The sequence below is a fragment of the Amphibalanus amphitrite genome, unplaced genomic scaffold, assembly GCF_019059575.1.
Source record: "Amphibalanus amphitrite isolate SeventyFive unplaced genomic scaffold, NRLGWU_Aamphi_draft 000717F_arrow, whole genome shotgun sequence".
NCBI classification, from domain to species: Eukaryota; Metazoa; Arthropoda; class Thecostraca; order Balanomorpha; family Balanidae; genus Amphibalanus; species Amphibalanus amphitrite.
Window position 1 is genome coordinate 1643 of NW_024882211.1, and position 25819 is coordinate 27461.

At 49.9% G+C, this 25819-nt stretch overlaps 2 protein-coding genes across 2 annotated transcripts in view; one reads left to right on the forward strand and one right to left on the reverse strand.

The window, feature by feature from the left end:
• Window positions 1-1128: 1128 nt before the first annotated feature.
• LOC122365136 lies at window positions 1129-4043 on the reverse strand (the record flags this gene model as incomplete). The annotated part of the gene is made up of 2 exons (XM_043336111.1): window positions 3720-4043; window positions 1129-1645 (listed from the first exon to the last, which is right to left on the reverse strand). Coding segments are annotated over exons 1-2 (806 nt in total), but the record flags the coding sequence as incomplete, so codon positions are not given.
• Window positions 4044-17877: 13834 nt separating this feature from the next.
• The window catches only part of LOC122365134 (fibrillin-1-like), a 248808-nt gene continuing 240866 nt past the window's right edge, over window positions 17878-25819 (forward strand). The window contains exons 1-3 of the mRNA XM_043336109.1: window positions 17878-17894; window positions 18029-18224; window positions 19203-19350. Of these exons, the coding sequence (XP_043192044.1) occupies window positions 18071-18224; window positions 19203-19350 (302 nt within the window). The 5' untranslated portion in view covers window positions 17878-17894; window positions 18029-18070. The remainder of the gene's footprint in view (window positions 17895-18028; window positions 18225-19202; window positions 19351-25819) is intronic.

Consider the following 25819-nt stretch of genomic DNA (forward strand, 5'->3'; position numbering starts at 1 on the left):
CGTGGTGACCGGCGATTTGATTTACCGGCGACTCCAGAGATGGTACATAGATATCTTACCAATGAATTTCTGTTAAGTTCAACGAACCGATTTTCAAGAAAACCGATGCACAGCATTCACAATACTCACTTTTAGGTTGTAGGTTACTTTTCAGGACAATTTGACATGATTGTCTATTTTTCCACGCATTTTCAAAAGCGCGTACCTTCCACGGCCGAGAATGGTTTCCGCCGCCATGCTGCTCCAATCAAGCCGAAATGTTGAATCACTTCACGGAACAGCAGACCCGACTATTCAAACTAAATTATGAATTAGAGAGATGTTTTAAACTACATTTAACGTCTCTTCAAGCGTAAAAACTAAAAAGTATTTATTTCGTTCTTATCTATCGCCGCCGGCAGTAATGGCGGACGCAGACTCCCACACGATCCGCACGATCCGCACGATACCAAGGCCCTATGTTGTGTCTGCAACATTAAACAAAAGTGCCGGATCTTTCCAATCAAGAAAAAACGGAAACGCAAGCAAACATTTCATTCATTCGTCGAGCCAAAGCAATAACAATACCACAATGAACCAAGTTTTGAGCCAAATTTCAAATTCCTTTTTTTCCCCCGTTATCATTTCTTCACATTCTTCATCAGTGTAACACATTTCATTTTTCATGCGCCTTTTGTCTCGCGCCATCGTTCTAATATGGACTTTGTTCGGACAGAACATCCTCCCCCCTCCACGCGCACGCGCGCGTGAGACGCCGGTATCACTGGACACCGTCAGCAGTTATCTCGCCTCCTCGAGAAGGCATATCTTGGTGGCCGGTCGGTGCACTGTACCACCACGAGCGCGCAGACGAGCTGACCTCACCCGGCCGTCAGGGCCGGGCATCACTTCGATCACTCTGCCGAGGGGCCACTGACCCCGCGGCACGTTATCTTCTGCGATCAAAACCAGGTCGCCGGGCGCCAAGTTCCGCATGTCTCTTGTCCACTTGCGGCGACAGGTCAGGCTGGGGACATATTCCTTCAGCCATCTGGCCCAGAACTGGTCTGTCAGAGTTTGTGTTTGTCGCCAGATCCTCCTGCTCGCAGACTCGCCGTTGTCGAAGACGCCAGGTGGCAGACAAGTTACCCGTCGGCCGAGCAAAGATGGTTCGGCGTAATCGCCTCCAAATCATCCACTTCTGTGGACACATGGGTCAGAGGTCGACCGTTGACCACCGCCTCAACTTCTGTCAGCACGGTCTGTAGCGCTTCGTCCGTGACAGTCAGCTGGCTCAGCACTGCTCTCAGAGCACGCTTAACGGAGGATATTAGCCGCTCCCAGGCGCCTCCCATGTGACACGCACCTGGCGGGTTAAAATGCCACTTAATGCCATCTTGTGCGAGGCGGTCACTGATGGCGTGGACGTTCCATGCTTGGATCTGCCGACGCATCTCCCTCTCTCCTGCTCGCAGATTCGTCCCGTTATCAGAGAACACCTCTTTCGGTCTGCCTCGCCTTGAGACGAATCTGCGGAACGCCATGAGGAAGCTGTCGGTGCTGAGCGAGTGGCACAGCTCGAGGTGCACTGCCCGGGTGGCGAGGCACGTCACCAACAGTCCGTACCTCTTCTCATGCCGTCCTCCCGTCTTGACGAGCATAGGACCAAAAAAATCGAGACCGACGCTGCTGAACACGTGCCGCGTGTCGAACCGCGCCTGGGGCAGATCTGCCATCTTCGGCTGGCACGGTTTTGCGCGGCGCCGGCGACACACCGGACAGCTGTGCAGGACTCTCCTCACCATTGCTCTCCCTCTGGGTATCCAGAATAGCTGTCGCAGATCGTTCAGTGTCTGCTCGACTCCGGCGTGCAGTAGCTTCTGGTGGACGTCCTTCACGATCAGAGCTGTCACGCGGCTGTCCCGCGGCAGGATGACCGGATGGCGGGCGGACTCAGGCAGAGGGGCGTTCACCAGCCGCCCACCGACTCGAAGCAGGCCGTCTTCATCAAGAACTGGAGAGAGCATAAGTAGACAGCTACTCGTGCTGATGGACCTTCCGCTTCTCAGCGCTACAAGCTCTTGAGTGAACGCCCCACGCTGCACCTCCCGAATGACAAGATTCTGCGCGTCTTGCAGCTCATCAGCCGACACTCGACAGTGGACCACTCACTTCAAGTCGTTCTGGCGATCTTCGAACGAGTGAGATGCCACGAAGTTGATCAGGAATCGCTGCGTCCAGCCGACTACACGCCTGTAGCGCAGCCAGCTTGAGAATCGCTCTGGGTCAGGAATGACCGCGGTTGTCTCTCTGGCTTTGTGTTGAGTAGCTAACACCACTCTAACTTCAGGATCCTCATCAGGTAGCTTATGCTGCTCACTACCAGCCGGCCAGCAGGTTTCTGGCCTCCACAGGAAATCGGGCCCACGGATCCAACGGCTGTCCTTAGTGAGCGCAGAGGCCGTTAGCCCGCGAGAGCAGTCATCAGCTGGGTTGACCTCACCAGGAACGTGTCGCCACTGGCTGGGCTCGGTCAAGTCACGGATTTCAGCAATCCGGTTTGCCACAAATGTGTGGAATCTCTTGCTGTCGTTGGCTATGTAGCTCAAAACCACCTGGCTGTCACTCCAAAACACCACCCGGTGCACCTCTTCAGTGAGCTCTTGGACAACCGACGCTGCCAGACGCACAGCCAGCACGGCTGCCTGAGTTTCCAGGCGTACGATAGATAGTTTCTTGAGCGGTGCGACTCTACACTTGCCCAAGACAAACGCACAGTGAATGGTTCCGTCTGAGTACTCGTGACGCAGGTACGCCACGGCTCCAAAAGCCTTTTCAGATCCGTCACAGAAGACGTGGAGATCTCTTCTCAGAGGGGCTTCTCCTGAACGCCATACCATCGTGGCAGCTTGGTGTCACTCAGCCGGGGCAGCTCCTCCATCCATGCCGCCCATCGATCAGATTCCTCTGTGGTGAGTGGGTCATCCCAGCCTTGCTGGCAAGACCAGAGTGCTTGCAGCTGCAGTTTGGCTAGAAGCACAAACGGCGAGGTGAATCCGAGTGGGTCAAAAATAGACGCCACGACGCGCAGTATTCCTCGCTTCGTTGCCGGCTGCCGCACATTAGCCAGCTCACTGGGCGCCGTGCTGCTAATCTCATCCTGCTCGGCATCCCAGGTGACACCCAACACCTTCTCAGTTGGCAGTGTCTTCTCTAAGTCAGCTGTACTGGGAGCCCGCTCCTGCACAGGAATTCCGACGAGGACAGACTTATCATTGCTGAGCCATTTTCGCAGCCGGAACCCGCCTCTTGAAATCAGCTTTGTCACCTCGATTACGATAGTTTTCGCCTGGGCGGGGCTGTTGACTGAAGTTACCATGTCGTCCATGTAGAAGTCTTCTACCACGATGGCTGCTGCTTTACGACCCTCGGGAGTGTCTTCAGCCCTCTCTTCTGCGGTCTTCTTCAATACGAAACTCGCTGAGGCGGGTGACGAGCGAGCTCCGAAGATGACCCGGTCCATTTGATAGGTGCTCGGGGGTCTGTCTGTCTCTAGATCCCGCCACAGGAACCGGAGTGCCGGCTGATCCTCTTCTCGGACCGCCACCTGCAGGAACATCTGCTCAATATCGGCGATAAGAGCCACTGGCTGCTGGCGGAAGCGAAGCAGCACTCCTGGGATTTGTTTCAGCAGGTCTGGGCCCGTTAGCAAATTCTCGTTGAGACCACCCGGAATTTACCAGGTTTGCTCGCGCTGGTTACCGCGTGGTGCGGCAAATACCAGCACCTCTGATGATGCTTCTGTAGTTCCTCTTCGGTCAGCAGACGGGCGTAGCCTTTATCCAGATACTCTCTCATAGTGTCGCGGTAAGCTGCAGCCTTTTCTGGTGCTCGTCGGAGCGCCTTCTCCGTAGATTCGAGGCGGCGCAGGGCCATGCTACGGTCATTGGGCAGGGGGGCGCAATCAGGTTTCCACAGAAGGCCGGTTTCATACCTGTCACCTCTCCACTTGGTGGTGGACTCCATCATCTCTTCCGCCAGTCGATCTTCATGAGAGCGAGGCTGCTACATACATATTGTACCTTGTTCCAAAGGCCTCGGTAGACCAGAAGTCTCTCACTAGAGCTTGCAGCTTCTCTTCGCCTTCACAGCGGTGGGCCACATGCAGCACTTCTCGGGAGCCGACCGGTAGAAGCTGTGCCACGCTGCCCGTCAGACACCACCCAAAATACGTCCGGATGGCTGCCGGCTGGCCTGGCCCACCTACTCGGGCCTCCCGCTGGAGAATCGCCTCCAGCACATTAGCACCTAAGAGTAATTCGATCTTCCGTCCGTTGGTGTCTGGAATCGAGATGCCTTCCAGGTGTTTCCACTGAGCCCTTTTTGACCAATCGACTCTCTGCGGCCGGATATTGAGCTGGGGAACGGAGAAGACTTCGGGCACCTTTACAGGCTCACATTGCCCGTCTGCCGACAGCGGAGCCACCTGCAGTGACACCTTCATTGTAGGCCGGGTCATGCCGGTACCCTCAACGTTACCGAGTGAGCTTCTCCGTCGACCCAGTCACCGACAGATCCCGAAGCACGCTCTCAATGCATAATGATGTGTCCGCTCCCCAGTCGAGCAGCGCGTGCGTGTCGACGAACTTCCCAGCTGGGCCGAGTACTCTCACGGGAACCACTTGCAGCAGTGCTTTACGTGGCCCGCTCGTTGCATCCAAGGCTGTCGCCATCACACTTCTCGGCTGGTCAGCAGCTAGTGCGGGAGCATCCTGCTCCTCTGAGCGCCGACTCGAGTGATCGGGCACATGCAGCAGTGGGTGATGCTTCCCACGACAGCCGTTCTCTCCACAGATCAACTTCTCTCGACACCGGCTGGCCCAGTGTGACTCGCCGAGACAGCGATAACAGCGTCTGTTGTCACGCGCGAGCTGCAGGCGGTCGACTGGCGCCATGGCTTTGAAAACTGGACAGCAATCCAGATTGTGCGCCTCTCCATCGCAGGCCGGACATGGAGCGGGCTCTGTTGCCGTCGCTGTAGCCAGAGTGGTGCGCTGGCTGCTGCCTCTCCGTCGACCGGCTGGCTCTGCCGGAGCCACCCGCTGCGTTCTGGGCATCATCACCTCCCGCTGTCTAGAGACACTGAGCGCGCGGCGACCAGCCAGCACCAGCGGTCTCAGCCACTGGTCAACGTCTCCCAGCGTGGGACGACGTGGTGCCATCTTCAGCTCCACCTGGCCCCACTGCCAAGCCAGTGACCTTGGCAGCTTTTCTAGGACCTGGTCCAGGTTTGTTACTGCAGCGAGGTCAGCTTCGAAACCTCTGGCGGACAGAACACTGACGGCGGCGTGGAGGGCGCGAGAGAACCGCATCAGGCTCTCGACATCATTTTCCTTTATGGAGTGATGCTTGAGGACACCATCAAGGGTAGCTGTTACAACCGCGCGAGGGTCCCCAAATTGCATATCCAGCTCTTTCAGTGCCTCTTCATACATGTTGCCGTCACATAAGAGCCCACGCACTGCTTCTCTCGCTTCGCCTGTCAGACAAGACTGCAGGTAGGTCAAACGTTCGGTGTCTGAGAGAGCGCCGTTATCATGCACCAGAACCCGGAAAAGTCCGCTCCACCGTGGCCATTCGAGTGGAGAGCCATCAAACTCGTCCAGCGTTATCTTGGGCAGTGATGAGGTCCGGCGCTGGCCGTCACCGCACGGCAGCTCACTCAGCCAGCGCTCCGTGCGCTCCCGGGCGTCAGCATTTGCATTTTGTTCAGGCAGGTGAGCTCGCTGGGGCCCTGCAGCGGACTGAGATCGTATCTGATTCACATCGGTTAACTGCTGCATCTGACCGTGTCTTGATATGACACCGGAGGGCGGCCTAGGGTCTGCCGGCGCTCCATTTCCCTCTCTGTCTCTATCTTCAAATACCAAATCGTTCGGGGACTGGGACTTCAAATCGTCGTCTTCCATGAGCCGCAATTCTAAAGCATCGATTTCGGCGGCGTCAGCAGCCCTCTGAGCCTCTGCCCGGGCCTCCTGTATCACGAGTTGGGCCTCAGCCTCAGCAGCGGCGGCGGCAGCGGTGGCCGCCCGTCTTCGTGACTCCAGCGCTCGTTCAGCTTCATCAGCCGCTCGTCTGGCCTGCAGCGCCTTTAACTGGGACACCTGAGCCTTCCTGCGCTTGGCACTGGCTGTTGAGGTGCTGGTTCCAGCCTCACTCCTCGTCTTCAGGCTGGCCTCCGACGTACTCGTATCTCCGCTCATTTTTACGTTACGAAAATATGAAACTCGTTAAAAGTCCTCAAACCTTAAAATAATAGTTCTGCATTGGTTACGTTAGTTCGTTACAGCGTTATGCGCATATGTTTCAAAATCTAAATACTGATGCAAGTTCTGAGTTCAAATGCTTAAGTGCGTTACGTTAATTCTGAATCCGGCCCGGAGGACCATAATGTTGTGTCTGCAACATTAAACAAAAGTGCCGGATCTTTCCAATCAAGAAAAAACGGAAACGCAAGCAAACATTTCATTCATTCGTCGAGCCAAAGCAATAACAATACCACAATGAACCAAGTTTTGAGCCAAATTTCAAATTCCTTTTTTCCCCCGTTATCATTTCTTCACATTCTTCATCAGTGTAACAAATTTCATTTTTCATGCGCCTTTTGTCTCGCGCCATCGTTCTAATATGGACTTTGTTCGGACAGAACACCCTATATACCAGGTAGGGTCGTCCGGCGATTCTACCTGATCGTGACGTCAGCTCGTGACGTCATCTGGGGGCAAGTCTTAACCCGCGCCCTGCTGGGGGGGGGGGGTGTTTGAACACGCCCCTTGTGGTTTTTCGCGAAGCCGTTTTTGGTACACCTTATCATACATCAATTCTACACATGTTGTGAAAATTTCAGACCAAGGTCATTCAAGGTCAGGTCACCAGGTCACTTGAAGTGACCTCACCTCATAAAAACTTTCAATGTCTGTCATAGCTACACCGAGTGACCGATCGCTTTGAAACTTTCAGCGATTGCTAAGAGCAATAGCATGTACAAAATGTATATCTCAGAATTTTGATATCGATGACCTAAGGTCAGGTAAATTTTGCGACCTCCCCATTATAAGTCAATGGGAGAAAATTGAAATGCGCCTCTTTTGGATGAAAGACATTATAAACACTCCCAAACACCGAATTACAAGTGGTTTAGACACACTGAACTTGAAAATGGTGTCCGTGACCCTTGTTTATGCCCTGAGGTCATCTTAGGTCACGAATGGTATCTAACAGTTTTTCGCAAATAACTTTTGATAGAGGCATGCTAGAGCGATGAAAACGCCTTAGATGTGTTTAGCTCGACGATACGGATCGACTGATATGCAACATGACCCTTTCCCGTCAGGTCATGACCTTGAACTGAGGTCAAATTTTCAAGTTGACCTTTCAAGGTCAAGTTATAGTTCATTCGATGCGTCTTGACGAGAGGAACACGATGCCGGTAAACACGGGTGGAGAATGTTTGAAAAAGTTACCCCGGCCGGCGACCGAAAGTCGGAAAGACGATGATGCTCAAATATTTGTCAACGGTTATCAACAAATCTCTATTCTCTGGCAGAGAATAATGGATGTCTGCCGTTTGTACGTTTTTAGGGAAAACTGCTGCACGCAGCTGCGGATCAGATTTCGTAATTGTAACAACAATTTTGCAACACGCCTTAAACTTTCGGACGCATGTCACCTAGTGCTAGCCGCTAGGTCAGGTCATCAGGTCAAATTTGCTGGATGATCGTGCTAAAAATGTCATCATGCCCTTTGCAAAGCTTATTCCGTGGAAGTTGCAACCTTCCCACACAAAACAAAATGTCAAATTTGTCCGTTTTGACCCTCTTATTGATTTGAGCTCGCACCTGAAATATTTTCGCGACCGAGCCTTACACGAGTAATCGAATGTTTTGTTGGCAGTGTTTAAGCTCCGTTATGTTCATGAACTGTGAGAAAAGTTGTCGGAGAACGCTAAAATCACAGAAATTTGGCTTTTGATGATCTATGGTGATTTTATTATTGAGCTTGCCTAAAACATGACCAGATTTCTCTGATCACGTTTGTCGCTCTTTCAAACGTCGTTCCGCTTCTCGCCTCGTAGCCCAGTAGCCGAGTTAGAAGGAGCGTGAAAAGCCTACCTTTCGACTCAACGTGTTACGATAGGGCCCCTGGCGCGGATTAAGTTGGGGGAGTCTTCACCTTGAGCCCCAACAGCTCGTCCTTCTATCTCACTGATATTACCCTCGTCCTGTCTTGTGATGTTATTACAGTGCCATCTTACGATAACGGCCCTTAAATATGATTTACTTCTGTTTGATGAAACATGTCGGGCTCCGCGATGAAAAAACTTAAAAACATAGAAGCTCCAAAATGAAAATAAAGTAAATTTTCAAGAACTTTTCAAGGTAGATAAGAATAATGACAAACACTTTTATAGATGGCAGTTTTTTTCGTATGGAGACAGCTTTTAGGATTTACAAAAGTGGAAAAAGTTACCCCGGCCGCGCCGGGGGCGGCTGAAAGTTACCCCGGCCACGGCCGGGGTGGCCGGGGCAGGTTCTCCACCCATGCCGGTAAAAGTAAGCTCGTACAAGGCTTGGGTCAAAAGTTATTGCAGAAAAACTGTTTTCGAAAAAATCGGCTATTTTGCAGTTTTTGCCCCCTGCAGGCAAAACCGTTGACTTTAGGTCAAATCTGAGAGAATTACTCAGAAAGGGCGTTAATAGGGCTATCGAATGAGCTTTTCCGCGGCGCTGTAGCTCTATTGGTTCCCGAGTTATGCGTTGGCTTCTTGGAAATTTTCGACATTCGACCTGGAAATCGGCGAAATTTTGCCTTCAATGACCTCTGGTGACCTGACCTTTGCCCTGACCAAAAAAAAAAAATGACCGAAGTGATTTCGTCATTATTTTTTACGCTCTTTCGAACGCCGCCTTCCGCGTATCGCTACGTGGCCCAGGAGCCGAGTTACAAGGGGGGGGGGTGTTCAAACACCCCCCCCCAGCAGGGCGTGGAAATCCAGGACCCCCAGCCGGGCGCGGGTTAAAGTCCCGTTGAAGTCCTATGCAAATGGGCGATTTTTGAAGCGCTGTAGAACAAACTCTGCTAAAGCTAGCACAAAACTAAGTGCATCATCGGAAAGCCAAGACATTTTTCTTCGAAAATTATCTAAGAAGCGTTTTTCACTAAACCCATTAGTTTTTCCAAAAATGCGTAAAAAAGCCCCCATGCCTCCGCCGCCTCCCATCCGCCGGCCGCCACGCCGCCGCGGTAGTGTAGTGGTTAGGATGCTTGCGCCGTAATCCAAAGATCGTGCGTTCGAATCTAGGCGCGGGTCGCACTTAAATCGAAATTGCAAGCAGAATATGTGTTTTTTCTTGATAAATCACTTATATTACAGCTAACCGTTCATAAAACTATAGATAACAATTGACTGAAACCCAAAATATAGAATACATTCTAATAAAACAAATTTAAATATGGCGGCCGTTGCGCCAGGCTCCGCCCCCGACTCCGCCCCTTCGTGTGACGTCATCTGTGCACTTGGACACACAGGGAGATAGGGGACGACATGGGCCTGCACGATACGATCTGCCAGTTACCAGATCGTATCGGGCCTAGAGATTTTTATCTTTTTCCGCCAGCCTCGCTCACTATACGATCACCATACGCTTACCATCCGCTCCGATCGATTTCGGCAGTCAGAACCGGGCTTTACTCTGGAACCAATAGAGCTACAGCGCCGCGGAAAAGCGCATTCGATAGCTTTTTAACGCTCTTTCGCTAACGTGTCTTCAAATTTGAACTCAGATCAACAGTTTAGCCCCCATGTTTTCACCGCTCTAGCACGTCTCTGTCAAATCAAAAGTTATAATAAAAAAAACTGCTGAAGACATTTCATGACCTGAGATGACCTCACACAGAAGGGTCACAGGTGCAATTTTCCTAATCAGTGTGTCATGTTTACCTATGAACCGATATTTGAGAGGGTGTAGAACGACATTCGTCCAAAAGAGGCCCATTTCAATTTTCTGCCATTGACTTACTCGAGGGCAGCGCTTTTCGAGCAGCGCTGCGGCCCGAAGGTTGGGACTTTGAATTGTGAAAAAACGCCCGCCCGCCGCAAAACGCAAACACCGCAAAACGCACGCCGGAAACGCCAACGCAAATGTCGCAAGAAGAAAAAAAAACAAATAAATGTCCGCCCGCCGTAAACCACAAGAAAAAAAAGCAAAAACGCCGCAAAAAATAAAACCACCCATCACACGCACGCTAACCGCCAACCGGAAACGCCTAAAAAGCGCCCAACCGCCGCTAACCGCCAACAAATTGAACACCGCAAACGACGCAAAAAAGAAAACCGCCCGCATCGCCCGCCGCCAAACACCAAACGCCCGCCAAAACGCAAACACCACAAAACGCGCAAAACGCACGTCCGAAACGCCAAAGCAAACGTCGAAAAAATCGCACGACCACCACAAACCGCAAAAAACGCAAAAACGCCGCAAAAAAATAAACCGCCCGCATCGCACGCACGCTAAACACCAACCGAAAACGCCTAAAAAATCGCCCGCCCGCTGCCAAACGCAAACACCGCAAAAGCGCCAGGCCGCCGGAAACCGAAAAAAACTTAAACCGAAAAAGACGCAAAAAACGCCCGCATCGTCCGTCCGCCCGCCGTCAAACAACACCGCAAAAAACACAAAACACCCGCCCGCCCCAAAACGCAATTAAAACCAAAGTGGCGGGGGACGCTACATGCATACCTCACAGTAATTTATTAATGCATGAAAATGATGAGATTCTTTAGTTTTAGCCACTTTAGGCAGTTAATGGCGCACTTAAGACAAAAATGGCGCACAACAGCCTATTTTTGTCTCGCTTCATATGTGTCGCTGCCTAGTTTCGTGCACTACCGTTGCAAGTTTTTTGTTGTATTCGTAGCGCCGTTTGTGGCACAGGCCATTTTAGTGCATCAATGTTGCAATTTTCGTCGAAATCGGCCCATAAATGGCAAAGTTATGGCCAAAACGCCTTACATTGAGAGTGCACATGGTCACTCGAGGTGGGGTGCCACGTGCCACGTGTGGCCTAAAGACATAAAGCGACCATCCTTTTGTACCAGATGAAAGGGGTCGTCAGTGCCCATGGGTAGACTTTCGGGTGCGCCACCATTGTCTCCCAGCGGCCGATCAAACTTGGCCAATCTTTAAATTAGGGCTTACCTCACTATCGGTCACAATATCTCCGGAATGGAGAACCCCGGGCCACGTGTTTGACACGTAGTAGACCCAACACCAATGGTCATTATCGCAACCGACTTGGAACTCTGGCTCAAACCCATGCAGTGAGGTTATCACCTGAGCATAATTATGCACCAATGGCTACCTATCCCAAAATGCTACACCCACGTGGCGCACGTGCGAAAGCACGTGCACCACGTGATGAGGTGTACAACTATCCTAGAGCATCCCCTTGACGACTGACCTCGATTGGTTCCGCTGGCACGCATTCTTTGCGCGGCACAGGCCATCATGCTAGCAGTGGTCAAATTTTCACGGAGGTGGTCCCCTCAAACAAGTGCGGGGCGTGCACGTGCATTTCAATCGCCCCATATATGGCCTATGCCACCTGGTAGGCGACATGTGGATGCATATCATACTGTAACATTTTCAAAATCTAGCGTGGGAATTTTGAGCAAAATCGATTTTGGTAATTTTATCAAGAAATCCCATTGACTTAACACGTGAAAATTTGTGCGCGTGTCACGTGCAAAAAAGTTAATTATATTTCAAGCGATTGACATTGACGAACGAACCTACTGACCGACTACCGGTACTCAAAAAACAAAGAAAATCTATCGAGCCGATTTGAGCAAATCGAGAAAACCCGTTTTGGCCCATTTCGTAACGTTAAACCAACGGCGGCTGCACGTGCAATTTGCACCCCCTTCCCGAAGCTGCCCGAAACGGCGCCGCCGGCTCATGGTAGATGCCGGGACGGCCACCCAGCACATATAAGCCCATCTCATTACAAGCACCCGTCTGCGAGAAATGCGATGCCGAAAATCCACCTAATGTTGAAGCCTATGGGCCTAAAACACGTGCACGTGCCACGTGCAAGAAAAATAATTATATTCTTAGCTGAGGGTGTTTCGCGGTAGATAATCTGTGGGGGCAGCTGCCCTGAAAATTTAATCAAAATCTATCGGTTCGTGTGCAAACGGTGCAAGGTGCCCCAATTCGCTGCACCAAACACGAATCCTATCCCGAAATGGAAACAACCCTCAGTTTGTTTGTTTTTTTCAATAGAAAAACACAATTCTAAAGAATAGTGTTTGTCTAATGAAGAAACAACCTTCGGGTATAATGGAGCAGTCGCAAAATTGACCTGACCTTAGGTCACAGATAAAAAAATCCGAGATATACATTTTATACATACAATTTTGAGCAAGTACTTAAAGTACCCTGAACAAGTACTAAAAGTTTCAAAGTGATCGCTCCGTCGGTGTAGCTACAGCGAGCTTTCGAACCTTTTCTGAGGTAAGTCACTTGACGTTACCCAGAGACTCCGCCACAGGGGGGGGGTACGCGGGGGTCCGGACCCTCTCAATAATTTACCTGGGGGGGGGGGGGTACAGTACCCCCAATATTCCGAATACTTAACCCTCGCCCTGGCAGGGGGGTTGATGCAACCCCCCTAAGGTTTTTCGAAGATAGCGTAAAAACGGCGGCGCGCAGCGCCGCCAAATTTGGCACAGCCTGCCTATGGGACAACCTTTTTACATATGACATGAAAATTGCAAGTCCGGGTGACCTTGGGTCAGGTCACCAGGTCAGCAAAACCGGTACAAGGTCATGGTCAAATTTCAATTTTCTTTTTGCACCTGTCCAACTCACAGTTTTGGACTGATTTCCTTCGAACTTTCAGGATGTGCTAAGTTCACCGAGTTGTATAACATATAGTTCGGGTTTTTTGAGGTTACTGACCTGAGGTCAGTTAGAGGTCATTACGTCGTAATGCTAAGCCTATGGGGAAAATACTTAATTCGGAAAACACTGGATATATCCGCTTCGTTTCATCACTTTTGTGCTTTGAAACCATAGTATTAATTAACATAGTAATAGAAACCATAATTACTTAATTAACAGCAGATCACTTGGTGCTTCTTTGTTTGGTGTACTTATCCGTGGGTCAGGTCAAATGAGGTCAACTGAGGTCAAATGACGTTTTTGCCAATAACTTGGCACATAATAACGCTAGAGCTTAAAAATGGTGTCGTTGTGTTCCTGGTGATCAGCCGAATCGAATGATATGTGATATGATGCAATTTGGTTAACTTGAACTTAATTAGTTAATTAAAGTTTACTTTAAAATTAAGAACAACTTTAAGTACCTTGAAACAAACAAAAAAGTAAATCATTCGACGCGCCTTGACGTGCTGAGTTCACTGGTGCTTGTCTTTTTTCTCTATCTTACCCTTCGCCCCAGTGGGGGGGGGGCATATGTTACCACCCTGTCGCGTTTTTTGCGTGTGAATAAAAAACCGCGGCGCGTAGCGCCGCGCCGCTTGGGGTAGCTTTTGGTACATCAATTTTGGATAATGTGTGAAATTTTTGACCCCAGTTCATGTCAGGTCAGGTCACCAGGTCAAGTTAACTGACCAAGCCCAAAAAAAGTTTGCAATCATGTCCAGCCTGCAGTGTTTGTCAGAAAGCTTTTAAACTTGGTGGATTGCATGCTGTTATGGGCGCCTACAATTTGTATATCTCGAATTTTTTATATCCGTGACCTAGGGTCAGGTCAGTGGCGTGACATTTCCATTGCAAGTCAATGGAGAAAAATGAAAATGCCTCTAGATCCGTGTGTACGCATCGGAACAGTCCACATATTTCAGAATCACAATGATTTAGTCCGCTCGTGATGACCAAGGTGTCAATTTTTGCTGATAGCCTCTAGACAGGTCATCCGAGGTCACTTGAGGCTACAAACAGTTTTTTTTTGCCAATAACTCGCGATTGGAAAGAGATAGAACGCTGGGGATGGTCTCATTGTGTTTGTCTTGTTGAGACGCATCGACTGATATGCAACATGACCTTTTCCGGTAAGGTCATGACCTTGACCTGAGGTCAAATTTTCAAGTTGACCTTTTAAGGTCAAATTGTAGTTAATTCGACGCGTCTCGGCGAGGGGAACATGATTATGGCAATAGAAATGTCGTGGCTTTTTTAGTCAAAAGTTATTGTTGAAAAACACTTTTCGTAAAACAGCTATTTTTGGAGTTTTTGCCCTCTGGAGGCTAAACCGTTGACCTGAGGTCAATATTGATAATTACCTGTTCAAAAGAAGAGTTCAAAAGCTATCGATTGCTGTTCCATGCGTTTTTCTAGCTACCATAGTTCCTGAGATAGCGGCATGTTTTCTGAAAAATATAATGACAATTGGCAAATTTTGACCTTTAATGACCTCTGGTGACCCCAATATTGCTCTAAGGTGAAAAATGACCGAAATACTTTCAAACGTACGCATTGAGAGCTATCGACTCCTTTTTACCACGTCTTTCTAGCCCTCTTAGTTTTTGAGTTAGAGGTGGGTGGTAACATATGCCCCCCCCCCCCCCCACTAGGGCGAAGTTGGCTGAGACCGCCACTGGGGCGCGGGTTAATTAGATCAAAAGTTATAAGTGAAATTTTTGAACTGTTTTTCAGCGAAATTTTTACATTTATACCCCCCAAAAACCCCCTAAATATTGACCTAGAGCAACCAAATTTGCACAGGGACGAGAACTCCTGGGGGCCCACCTACCTACTAAATTTGGTGTTTGTAGGTGCCATAGGTTCCAATCGCGAGGGGGGGCGTCGCATCAACCCCTCACCCCCCTGCCAGGCCGTGTTATGAAAAATGCCCTGCCAGGGCGAGGGTTGAAAACTTGTTTTCGCGTAAGAATGACTAAATCATTCACAGAATGTGTTGAATAAATTAGAATGTGTTGACAGTCGCAAGGCTAAGGAATTTAAGATCTAGAAATAATGTTGTGACACACACACGAATTGCTCAACACTCGCCGACCTATATGTACGGGAGTGTCATTATTCTACCATTTTCTTACTACTATGAATGCGTTTAAGATTGCTTGGATTAGCTAAGTATGCTAGGATTGGGCTATAATTTCGTGAGAGGGGTCCAGTTTGCAGGACACCTCCTACACCTACACATGAATACCCGCCCCATAAGAGCTTCAAATCTATCTGAGAATCCTCTTACCATGTGAGGTCTCCCGATAGTGTTGGGGGGGGGGGGGGCGGGTCCAAGCCGGTCTTTCGAGCACTATACTAGTTTAACCCGCGCCCTGCTGGGGGGAGGGGGTGTTTGAACACCCCCTTTGTGGTTTTTCGCGAATGTCTCAAAACGGCGGCGCGGAGCGCCGACGTTTTTGGTACACCTTATTATGCATCAATTCTACACATGTTGTAAAAATTTCAGACCAAGGTCATTCAAGGTCAGGTCACCAAGTCACTTGAAGTGACCTCACCTCATAAAAAGTTTCAATGCTCAATGCTGCCATTGCTACACCGAGTGACCGATCGCTATGAAACTTTCAGCGATTGATAAGGGTAACAGTATCTATAAAATGTATATCTAAGAATTTTGATATAGGTGACCTAAGGTCAGGTCAATTTTTGCGACCTCCCCATTATCCCTCGCCCGCACATGCCATTTTCCCATCCTAGAACGCACATGGGGGGGGGGGGTTGCCACCCCCCCGCGCCATTTCGTTCCTGTTGGAGATAGAGCTTAGCAGTAAAAACCAAAAAGATTCTTTGGGAAAAGACGAATCCAATGATACCCAGTTTTACCTTCTCAGGTCAGTCATTGACCTTCCAGGTCAGGTTAAACTAAAAAATGTTGCTGTTTTGGGTCACCGTTGAATATCAAGTGTGCTGCTTATCAGATACCGATGATGATGCTGTTTTCTGGTGCCAAGCCAGCTAGAACCTCTTTGTCACACTACCCGACCAGAATTTTGCTGCTGAGGTCATTTCAGGTCAAGTTAGGTCAAGGTCAATTATATGTGTTTGTATGTCTGTGTGTGTCTGTGTGTATACTGATGTGTGCACCGATTGTTTTTGGGTCCATATTGCATGAAATCATGATCTGAGAAGCTTTTACCAAAAATGCAGTCAAAAAACTTCAAAAAAAGTAAATTCAGCTTGCCTAAAACGCAATTATCTTAGATGACCTAGGTTGACCTTGACCCTGACCTTGACCCCTGTACATCGTCGGACAACATGTTCCATGATAGGTGGGAGGTAAGACTGGCAAAAAAGGCCGAAATCAGGGTGTCAAAAGCTCATAAGGCCCATGGCAAACGCAAGATGTTGAGAATTGGCCATTCGGGTCATGACATGACCTGAAAAACAAGGTCATATCTCCGAAACCAAAAATCACAGAATCTTGAAATTTTCAGTGTAAATCAAGAAAGGATAGAGGAGCAGCTATACGAAAAATCAGCCTTCTAGCTCTAAAAATGTTGAGTGCAGAGCAGAAAGACTACCTGGGGGGGTGGCAACCCCCCCCCCATGTGCGGGCGAGGGTTATAAGTCAATGGGATAAAATTGAAATGCGCCTCTTTTGGACGAAAGACATTACAAACACTCCCAAACACTGAATTACAAGTGGTTTAAACACACTGAAAATGAAAATGGTGTCCGTGACCCCTATTTATGCCCCTGAGGTCATTTCAGGTCACGAATGGTGTCTAACAGTTTTTTCGCAAATAACTTTTGATAGAGGCATGCTAGAGCGGTGAAAACGCCTTAGATGTGTTCAGCTCGACAATACGGATCGACTGATATGCAACATGACCTTTTCCGGTCAGGTCATGACCTTGACCTGAAGTCAAATTTTCAAGTTGACCTTTCAAGGTCAAGTTATAGTTCATTCGATGCGTCTTGACGAGAGGAACACGATGCCGGTAAAAGTAAGCTCGTACAAGGCTTGGGTCAAAAATTATTGCAGAAAAACTGTTTTAAAAAAATCGGCTATTTTTGCAGTTTTTGCCCCCTGCAGGCAAAACCGTTGACGTTAGGTCAAATCTGAAAGCATTACCCAGAAAGGGCGTTAATAGGGCTATCGAATGCGCTTTTCCGCGGCGCTTTAGCTCTGTTGGTTCCCGAGTTATGCGTTGGCTTCCTGGAAATTGTCGACATTCGACCTGAAAATGGGCGAAATTTTGACTTCAATGACCTCTGGTGACCTGACCTTTGACCTGACCAAAAAAAGTGACCAAGGTGATTTCGTCATTATTTTTGGCGCTCTTTCGAACACCGCCTTCCGCTTATCGCTACGTGGCGCAGGAGCCGAGTTAGAAGGGGGTGTTCAAACACCCCCCCCCCCCCAGCAGGGCGTGGAAATCCATGACCCCCAGCCGGGCGCGGGTTAAGCAGCCTCACACCGTTCTGAGGTAATCTGCAATAATCTGCACAGGGCTCTGAATGCAGGTTGGTAGAGATAGGACATCTACAAGTCACAACTCTTACAGGATCCCCATAACCTGCCCTTTGATTCAAGTGAGGCATTTTGATATCCATTTTCAGGTCAAGCTAGGTCACACTCTAATCACAGAGACTGAATGGCAGTCTCTAAGGACCCCATACTGCTATATGAGGGCAGGGTTTTCATATCCCTACAACGACTCCTAAATCCCTACGCTTTCCTTTAACTACTCCCTTGGAGGACCCGACACCGGTCTAAGAGCCTACACACGCACACGCACCCCCACCCCATCCACACACACAACCAATCCATGAAACAATTCTATCATATTGACCCCGAAAGGCCAACTTAAAAATTGAAGGGGCGCCATAACGTCCAGTAGTTGGGTAGGCATTGAATGAACCATATGCATTACGCTATGCATATTACATACTGCATTTTGTATACCTTGATACTAGTAGCTCGGAATTTGCCTCTAGCTCGTGTTCGCACTGTATTTGTGACTGCTTTGCGCGTGCAGGATTGTTGCGAGGGCTGCCGACTGGGCCTGGTAGTCGGCCCCATGGGCATGGGCTGCTCCTTCACGCGCTTCAAGCTAGGCCAGCCGTGGGAGAACAGTTTCGTGTCGTGCTGCATCGACCGCTCGGCCGTGGAGCCGGCACTGCCGGCCGCCCGGCCCGTGCTGCCGGCCACCGCCGCCCACGGCCTCCAGTCAGGTATGTATCATCCCCCGGCACCAGCCAGTACATTCCCCCGGCACCAGCCGGTACCGTCCTCCCGGCACCAAACAGTACCGTCCTCCCGGCACCAACCAGTACCGTCCTCCCGGCACCAACCAGTACCGTCCTTCCGGCACCAGCCGGTACCGTCCTCCCGGCACCAGCCGGTACCGTCATCCGGCACCAAACAGTACCGTCCTCCCGGCACCAACCAGTGCCGTCCTCCCGGCACCAGCCAGTACATTCCCCCGGCACCAGCCGGTACCGTCCTCCCGGCACCAGCCAGTACATTCCCCCGGCACCAGCCAGTACCGTCCTCCCGGCACCAAACAGTACCGTCCTCCCGGCACCAACCAGTGCCGTCCTCCCGGCACCAGCCGGTACCGTCCTCCGGCACCAAACAGTACCGTCCTCCCGGCACCAACCAGTACCGTCCTCCCGGCACCAGCTAGTACCGTCCTCCCGGCACCAGCCAGTACCGTCCTCCCGGCACCAGCCGGTACCGTCCTCCCGGCACCAGCCGGTACCGTCCTCCGGCACCAGCCGGTACCGTCCTCCCGGCACCAGCTAGTACCGTCCTCCCGGCACCAGCCGGTACCGTCCTCCGGCACCAAACAGTACCGTCCTCCCGGCACCAGCTAGTACCGTCCTCCCGGCACCAGCCAGTACATTCCCCCGGCACCAGCCGGTACCGTCCTCCGGCACCAAACAGTACCGTCCTCCCGGCACCAGCCGGTACCGTTCTGCTGTCCCCTCATGATGCGATGAATTGCTGTGTCCCTCCACTGTATGGTTACCCGTGTTCTCCCTCTCTCTCTCTCTCTTTCTCTCTCTCTCTCTCTCTCTCTCTCTCTCTCTCTCTCTCTCTCTCTCTCTCTCTCTCTCTCTCTCTCTCTCTCCCCATCCCTCACTGTATGATGACCTGCTGTCTCTCTACCCCCACTGTGTGATGACCTACTCACTCCCGATCAGCAGACTCTGAGAACATCTGTGACTTGTTCGTGGGCCAACTGTGCGCGCACATCTGCGTCTCGGTGCCCGGCTCGTACCGCTGCGAGTGCCGGCCCGGCTATCTGCTTGGTCCAGACGCCAAGTCCTGCACGCTGGACAGCGGAGCCACCAGGTCAGTGTCCATCGCCACCCACCACACTCGACACCTGTCCATCGCCACCCATCACACTCGACACCTGTCCACCGCCACCGCCACTCGACACCTGTCCACCGCCACCGCCACTCGACACCTGTCCAGTGTCCACCACCACCCACCACACACGACACATGTCATTAGGAATTATGTAAGGATCTGTGAGGTATAGGGGAGAGTGGGGCACATTCGTGTAAAAATGGATAAATCCATACTGTTCTTTGGTTGGTGCAAGGGTAAAATTGTTTCCTTCCTTCCTAAAACATTTCCGAGTCAGGATCACGAAAATGGATGCTCTGGAAAAAAGTTTGGAAAGTGCACGAATAATACAACTTTTCGTTTTTTTTTATAAAGCATGATAGCGGATACAATGTTGTTTTCTACAGCGGACGAATGGCGGCAATGATAGAATATTTTCATAATTTACCTCGAGCTCGGTCAGTCACTCGTGTTCCCATACACTGCTGAAAACGAATGTGCCCCATGGACGAAAGTGCCTCACTCTCCCCTACATGTATGAGCAGAACGTACGTCTTCACAGGTGTCATACATAAGGGTGTGAGACACCCCGAAAAATTCCCGACGGGTATCTTAACTTATCAGTGTAGAAACATGCCGTAAACGCCATTAGACTGTCAATACAAGATTTTTCTTAAATCAGTCTTTTTCGACACGAAACATACTTGTATGATACAATGAATGTCACCATCGTGTTCTATACCCAAAGGTACCCATAAAACATTTTTCATACGCTGCGAATGCCAGTTTTGATTTTCGGTGCTATATGCTTACCTGATTGCCCTGACCTTGACCTTGACTTATGGTTTACTGACCGCTTCATGAATCTGACATTCGTGCAGCACTTTTATGAAGGATTGTGTACCTACAGTTTTGACAGAGTTTATGAGGACGAGGAGAGGTGCTAAGTGCGAGGTTCTAGACTTCATGCTACTGAAGGCCCAATTCCAGGTGTTTGACCTGACCTTGACCCCACCTGTGACCTCACAAGTCAACTTTCAAATGCTCATCTGAAGCGTCTGGTCGCGTTCTTTCGCTTGCCGCTTCGTGCGTTTTGCTGCGCCTATTGGTTCTCGAGTTATCGGCTGGGGGCGTCCAACGCCCCCCCCCCCCCCAAGCAAACGGCGGGTGGCGAATACTCCAGCGACTGCCGGGTTAAGCCCGTTGTACACGGGCAACTCCCGTCGGCAACTCCCAGCAATCGGTTGCTCGGCGACAGCCTTTTCTGTTGCTCTGGGTTGCTGAAGTGCTGCCAAATGCTATTCAGGGTTGTTCAAAAATTGCCCGATATGTCGGCAACATCCGACGATCGCCGACGGTCGCTGAGCGTGACGTCACGATAATTATAACCAATGGACGAGCTGTTGCTCTCGATCGCCGATAAGTTGAATATTTTGATTTTTCTGGCTGTTGCTGCGGTGTTGCTGGCCGCTGCTGTACGAGCATGCAGCTATGGAGCAGCAAATAGGTAAAATATTTACAAAATACCGTTCTCTTAGATTTTTCAATGCCGATTACTAGTCATGATATCTGAAAGGGATTTTGACAGGTTGGATATATTGGTCTCAATTCTGATTTATTGGTGGGGATCAGTGCCGGAGAAACCGTGGAGGACCGTCCCCCCGGGCCCCATTAATTCCATTTTCTGGGGGACCTGGGGCATAATATATAACGAAAGTGGGCCCTTTTTACTTATGTTTTAAAGAAATTTGAAATTGTTTTAACGGACTTTCACTGGGTAGTGGGTAAAAGCTATTATTGGTCCCGGTACTCCGACTTGTATTGAAAAGTCTTCGATGGGGCACACATAGGTTTAAAACAGACAAAAATCAGGTAGCCATTTTTCGCAACACATCAATCAAATTTCTAAATATCCAGCACGTGATGCACAACTTGCCTATTCTCATATGTAAAACACAGCCAATAGGTACACTTCCTCTTCCAAAGAAAAACTACTGTTTTAGAGCACTGTCCCATATGGGGCTAAGCGAGAATTTACCCACGCCCTGGTTTAAAGACGGATTGCACACTCGAATTTCGATCGCTTCTCTAACCACACGGCGACCCCATGTCGGCTCCACAGCTGCAGTGCTGGCCTGCCTCGGGTCGAACTGCCGCCCACACTGCAGCCAGTGTTCGGCCAAGGGGGAACTGTCAGTCCTGCAATGCGTTAGATCCGCGGCGTGCTCCTTGAGCCGTACGTTCTTGGGGCGCCCTGTTTCACCAACGTACGTTGCACCACACTCGCACGAGGTCTTGTACACCACCCCTTTGGAGAAGCACGCCGCGGATCTAACGCATTGCAGGACTGACAGTTCCCCCTTGGCCGAACACTGGCTGCAGTGTGGGCGGCAGTTCGACCCGAGGCAGGCCAGCACTGCAGCTGTGGAGCCGACATGGGGTCGCCGTGTGGTTAGAGAAGCGATCGAAATTCGAGTGTGCAATCCGTCTTTAAACCAGGGCGTGGGTAAATTCTCGCTTAGCCCCATATGGGACAGTGCTCTAAAACAGTAGTTTTTCTTTGGAAGAGGAAGTGTACCTATTGGCTGTGTTTTACATATGAGAATAGGCAAGTTGTGCATCACGTGCTGGATATTTAGAAATTTGATTGATGTGTTGCGAAAAATGGCTACCTGATTTTTGTCTGTTTTAAACCTACATTTGATTTTTGTCTGTTTGTATGTGTGCCCCATCGAAGACTTTTCAATACAAGTCGGAGTACCGGGACCAATAATAGCTTTTACCCACTACCCAGTGAAAGTCCGTTAAAACAATTTCAAATAAGCATTTACCTGGGTATTAACTATTAAGACATGACGTTTTAAAGAAAATTAACCACTTGGGCCTGTATTGGTGTTCTAAATCTCATTCCAAATATCGGAGCCCTATATCAGTGAGTAGATCTCAATAAGTCGGAGTTCACAGCAAGCTAGTGGGCCCAGTCTGAAGATTCCAGGACAAATCTTCGTATGGCATTTCTTCGTCGCGCAATTCTTCGTCCGCAAATCTTCGTCGGCGCATTTATTCGTGTCGCATTATTTCGTCTCGCATTTCTTCGTAGGCGCAAATATTCGTAGCGCATTTCTGCGCCCATGAAGGGAGCTGTATGACCCCTGAAAGCACCCATACAATAAAACAATCGCTTTGGACTAATTATCATTTTAATGATTATCAACCCATGCCACAGATAAACAACATAGGGGAAGGTGGGGTAAGACGGCCCAGCGGGGCAAGACGGACCACCAGCCCTCCCGGCTGAACCGCTGCTGGTATCTACTGCTTTATGCACTCACTATGTTTGTTTTCCTTCGTAACAATGGCCACCTTGAGCTCATGCTGCTAGGATGCATAGCTTTTGAGTTATTGAGAAAAATGTTGTTTTTCGTCAAACCGATCTAATATACGAGGTCTACGGGTGATTCAATTACGGCGCCTGTCTTGCATGATTAGTTTCTATTTTGCACTTAACCCTATTCCTGGCGGGCTCCGCCGGGACAAGAAACTGGCGGGGGGGGGGGCCGATTCGGCCCCCCCTGAGATCTCGAGAACGAAGCAAGATAGCGACAAACGGTAAACGGCATCGGATACGCACGGTCAAGATCTACAATTTTTACAAAGGTCATTTTCAGGTCAGGTCAAAGATGACGTCACAGGGGTCGAAAAAGTCAAAATGGCGGCGCTAGATATGGCGAGAGTTTTTCTCGAATAACTTTCGAATTAGTCAAGATAGGAACAAACTAAGGGCATCATCGTGATCCTCTCGTCAATCCGCATCGAATGATATATATGTTGACCTCGCAAAGTCAAGGTCAAAGGTTGACCTCAGGTCACGTGACCTCGAGGTCATCATGTATATTAGAGTGTATCGATAACCGAAATTTGCAAGGAAACTGGCATATTATTTGGCGCAAGGACATAAAAATAATATCTGGGCGCAACACATTCCTCAAAACTCAAAATTGACTGACCCGGAACGGTTTTTGTAAACCCCATTCCAACTGCTGCGGACGTAGGATGAAGCTTTAGTTCTCCCCTTTTGACGCTAGATGGCAGTGATTCCAGACTGTCTCTAACTTAATTTCAGACATCTGTAAACGTAAAAAAGCCATTCGGATTAAATTATGCACATTTTTTACATCATTGGTGTTGGTATATTGCTGTTTTTTTCCATTGCAAGTGTTTTTCCATTGCAAACGCATAGCTTTCCACACATTATCACACATAACACAATACACATTACCTATGCATTAGCGCCCTGAGCTCTTAAACACGAACAAGTAAATAGCAGATTAGGCAACTATTAGCAACTGAGCTCCTGCCGCATCGTACTTTAAGGACTACATATAGCCGGTACAATTGTGTTACCAGCGACCAAATGTCAAAGTGGACACTGGTCAGGTGCTCGGTAACTGGTGACTGGTGAGCCAGTTTGCTTTCTGTCCTATATCACGACTAATTCACCATCATCCTTGCTTGCACTTCTCCGTGTTCCGGATTAACGGTCCGCCTAGCAGACAACCGATGAAAGTCAGCTTCGGAGTGACCATTTCAACAAATGTATGCTCTAGTCTGTCCCGTTAAGACTTGCCGTCAAAACAGTATGTCCCGGCGCTGAAATGCCGTCCCAGCAGTACAGCGGACTAGTCGTCAGTGGTTGATTGAACCGATTGAGCCTTGGTTGATTGAACCTTACATTGCCCTCTCCCTCTCGTGTTTTATCATCCCAGCATAGCCTGACTCAGAGCATTGCAGCCATTATGGTGTCTTTTGACTGAGACGCTGCGGCACACAGCCGGTGCCCGATGGTCGACTTTATTCTGATATTGCCCTCTCCCCGCTAATTCATTTATTCATCATACCACGGCCCTAATGTTCTCGAATAGACTAACCCATAGGCTCTAACCGTAACCAAGCATAACGAACAAACCCACTTAGCAGTCTCCGAACGTCTGCTGTTAAAATTAGTAGCCAGTAGGTGAAACCGAAACCGACGAGTGGCCACGTCAAGCGGTCCCTCAGTGCCCCAAAGGTGGTCACTTTCGGGGTAGAACTTGTCACAACTCAGCCTATCCTACCGGACTGCCGTGGGCTCCTCTCTTACCGCGCGGCGAACACGGTGAATTGAATATCGTGCGCTGGTAGTATTACATACAGCTCGCATCCCAAATAAATAGTTACTGCCGGCGAAGGCCCAACCATTCACCGTACTATGTTTTAGGTCTGGTGACTTTCCCGCCGCCCGTGTCACCGCGACCAACGGCGGCGACAGTGCCGTCACCGGTCCCCTCGAGACCCGGCGATGCCGTCTGTATTTGTTTGTTTGTTTGTTTGTTTTGTTGGGTTAGGCTCTTTCGGTCCGACAAGACCATTTCAGAGCCGGAAGGATGATAGGAATTAGGGGGTGACATTGGTCTGGGCAGGCACCCTAGTGAGTCGCCGGGGCTGAGCCCGTCCAGAGGACAGGCCACCCATCCCCAAAGTACTCACTGCACCCGGCTACGGGGTGCGCTCCCTCGGGAGCCGCGGTGCCGCTCCAAGGGAGCAGCCCGCATGAGATAAGTTGCCTGTCCAGCCCGGAGGGGGTTTCGGCGTGGAGGAGAAGGATTTCAGTATCCTGAGGATGGAAGCACGGAACGGGTGCCGTCTGTACCGGAACAGCGCACTATCTGTACCCGAACAGGTGCGTCTATGTAGGTGGAATAGGCATACTACCAAACTGAACTGCCGCATGCGAGAGACGGCTACAGTCAACCAGGACTCGTGAGTCTGCGGTGTTTTAATACAGGATCACATGTAAGAGCCCGGTCACCGGCACAGATTGACTGTCAACCAGTCCGTGATATGACCCCTGCTGTAGCTAGCTCACGTTCGGGTCCTGCTCGGCGCACTTGCCGAGGCCAATGACGAGACCGACTTTTACGTCGGTCCTTCTCCGCCGCGCCAACCGAGTTAACCCGCGCCCTGCTGGGGGGGGGGTGTTTGAACACCCCCCCCCTTGTGGTTTTTCGCGAATATCTCAAAAACGGCGGCGCGGAGCGCCGCCGTTTTTGGTACACCTTATCATACATCAATTCTACACATGTTGTAAAAATTTCAGATCAAGGTCATTCAAGGTCAGGTCACCAGGTCACTTGAAGTGACCTCACCTCATAAAAAGTTTCAATGTCTGTCATAGCTACACCGAGTGACCGATCGCTTTGAAACTTTCAGCGATTGCTAAGAGCAATAGCATGTACAAAATGTATATCTCAGAATTTTGATATCGATGACCTAAGGTCAGGTCAATTTTGCGACCTCCCCATTATAAGTCAATGGGAGAAAATTGAAATGCGCCTCTTTTGGACGAAAGACATTATAAACACTCCCAAACACCGAATTACAAGTGGTTTAGACACATTGAACATGAAAATGGTGTCCGTGACCCCTGTTT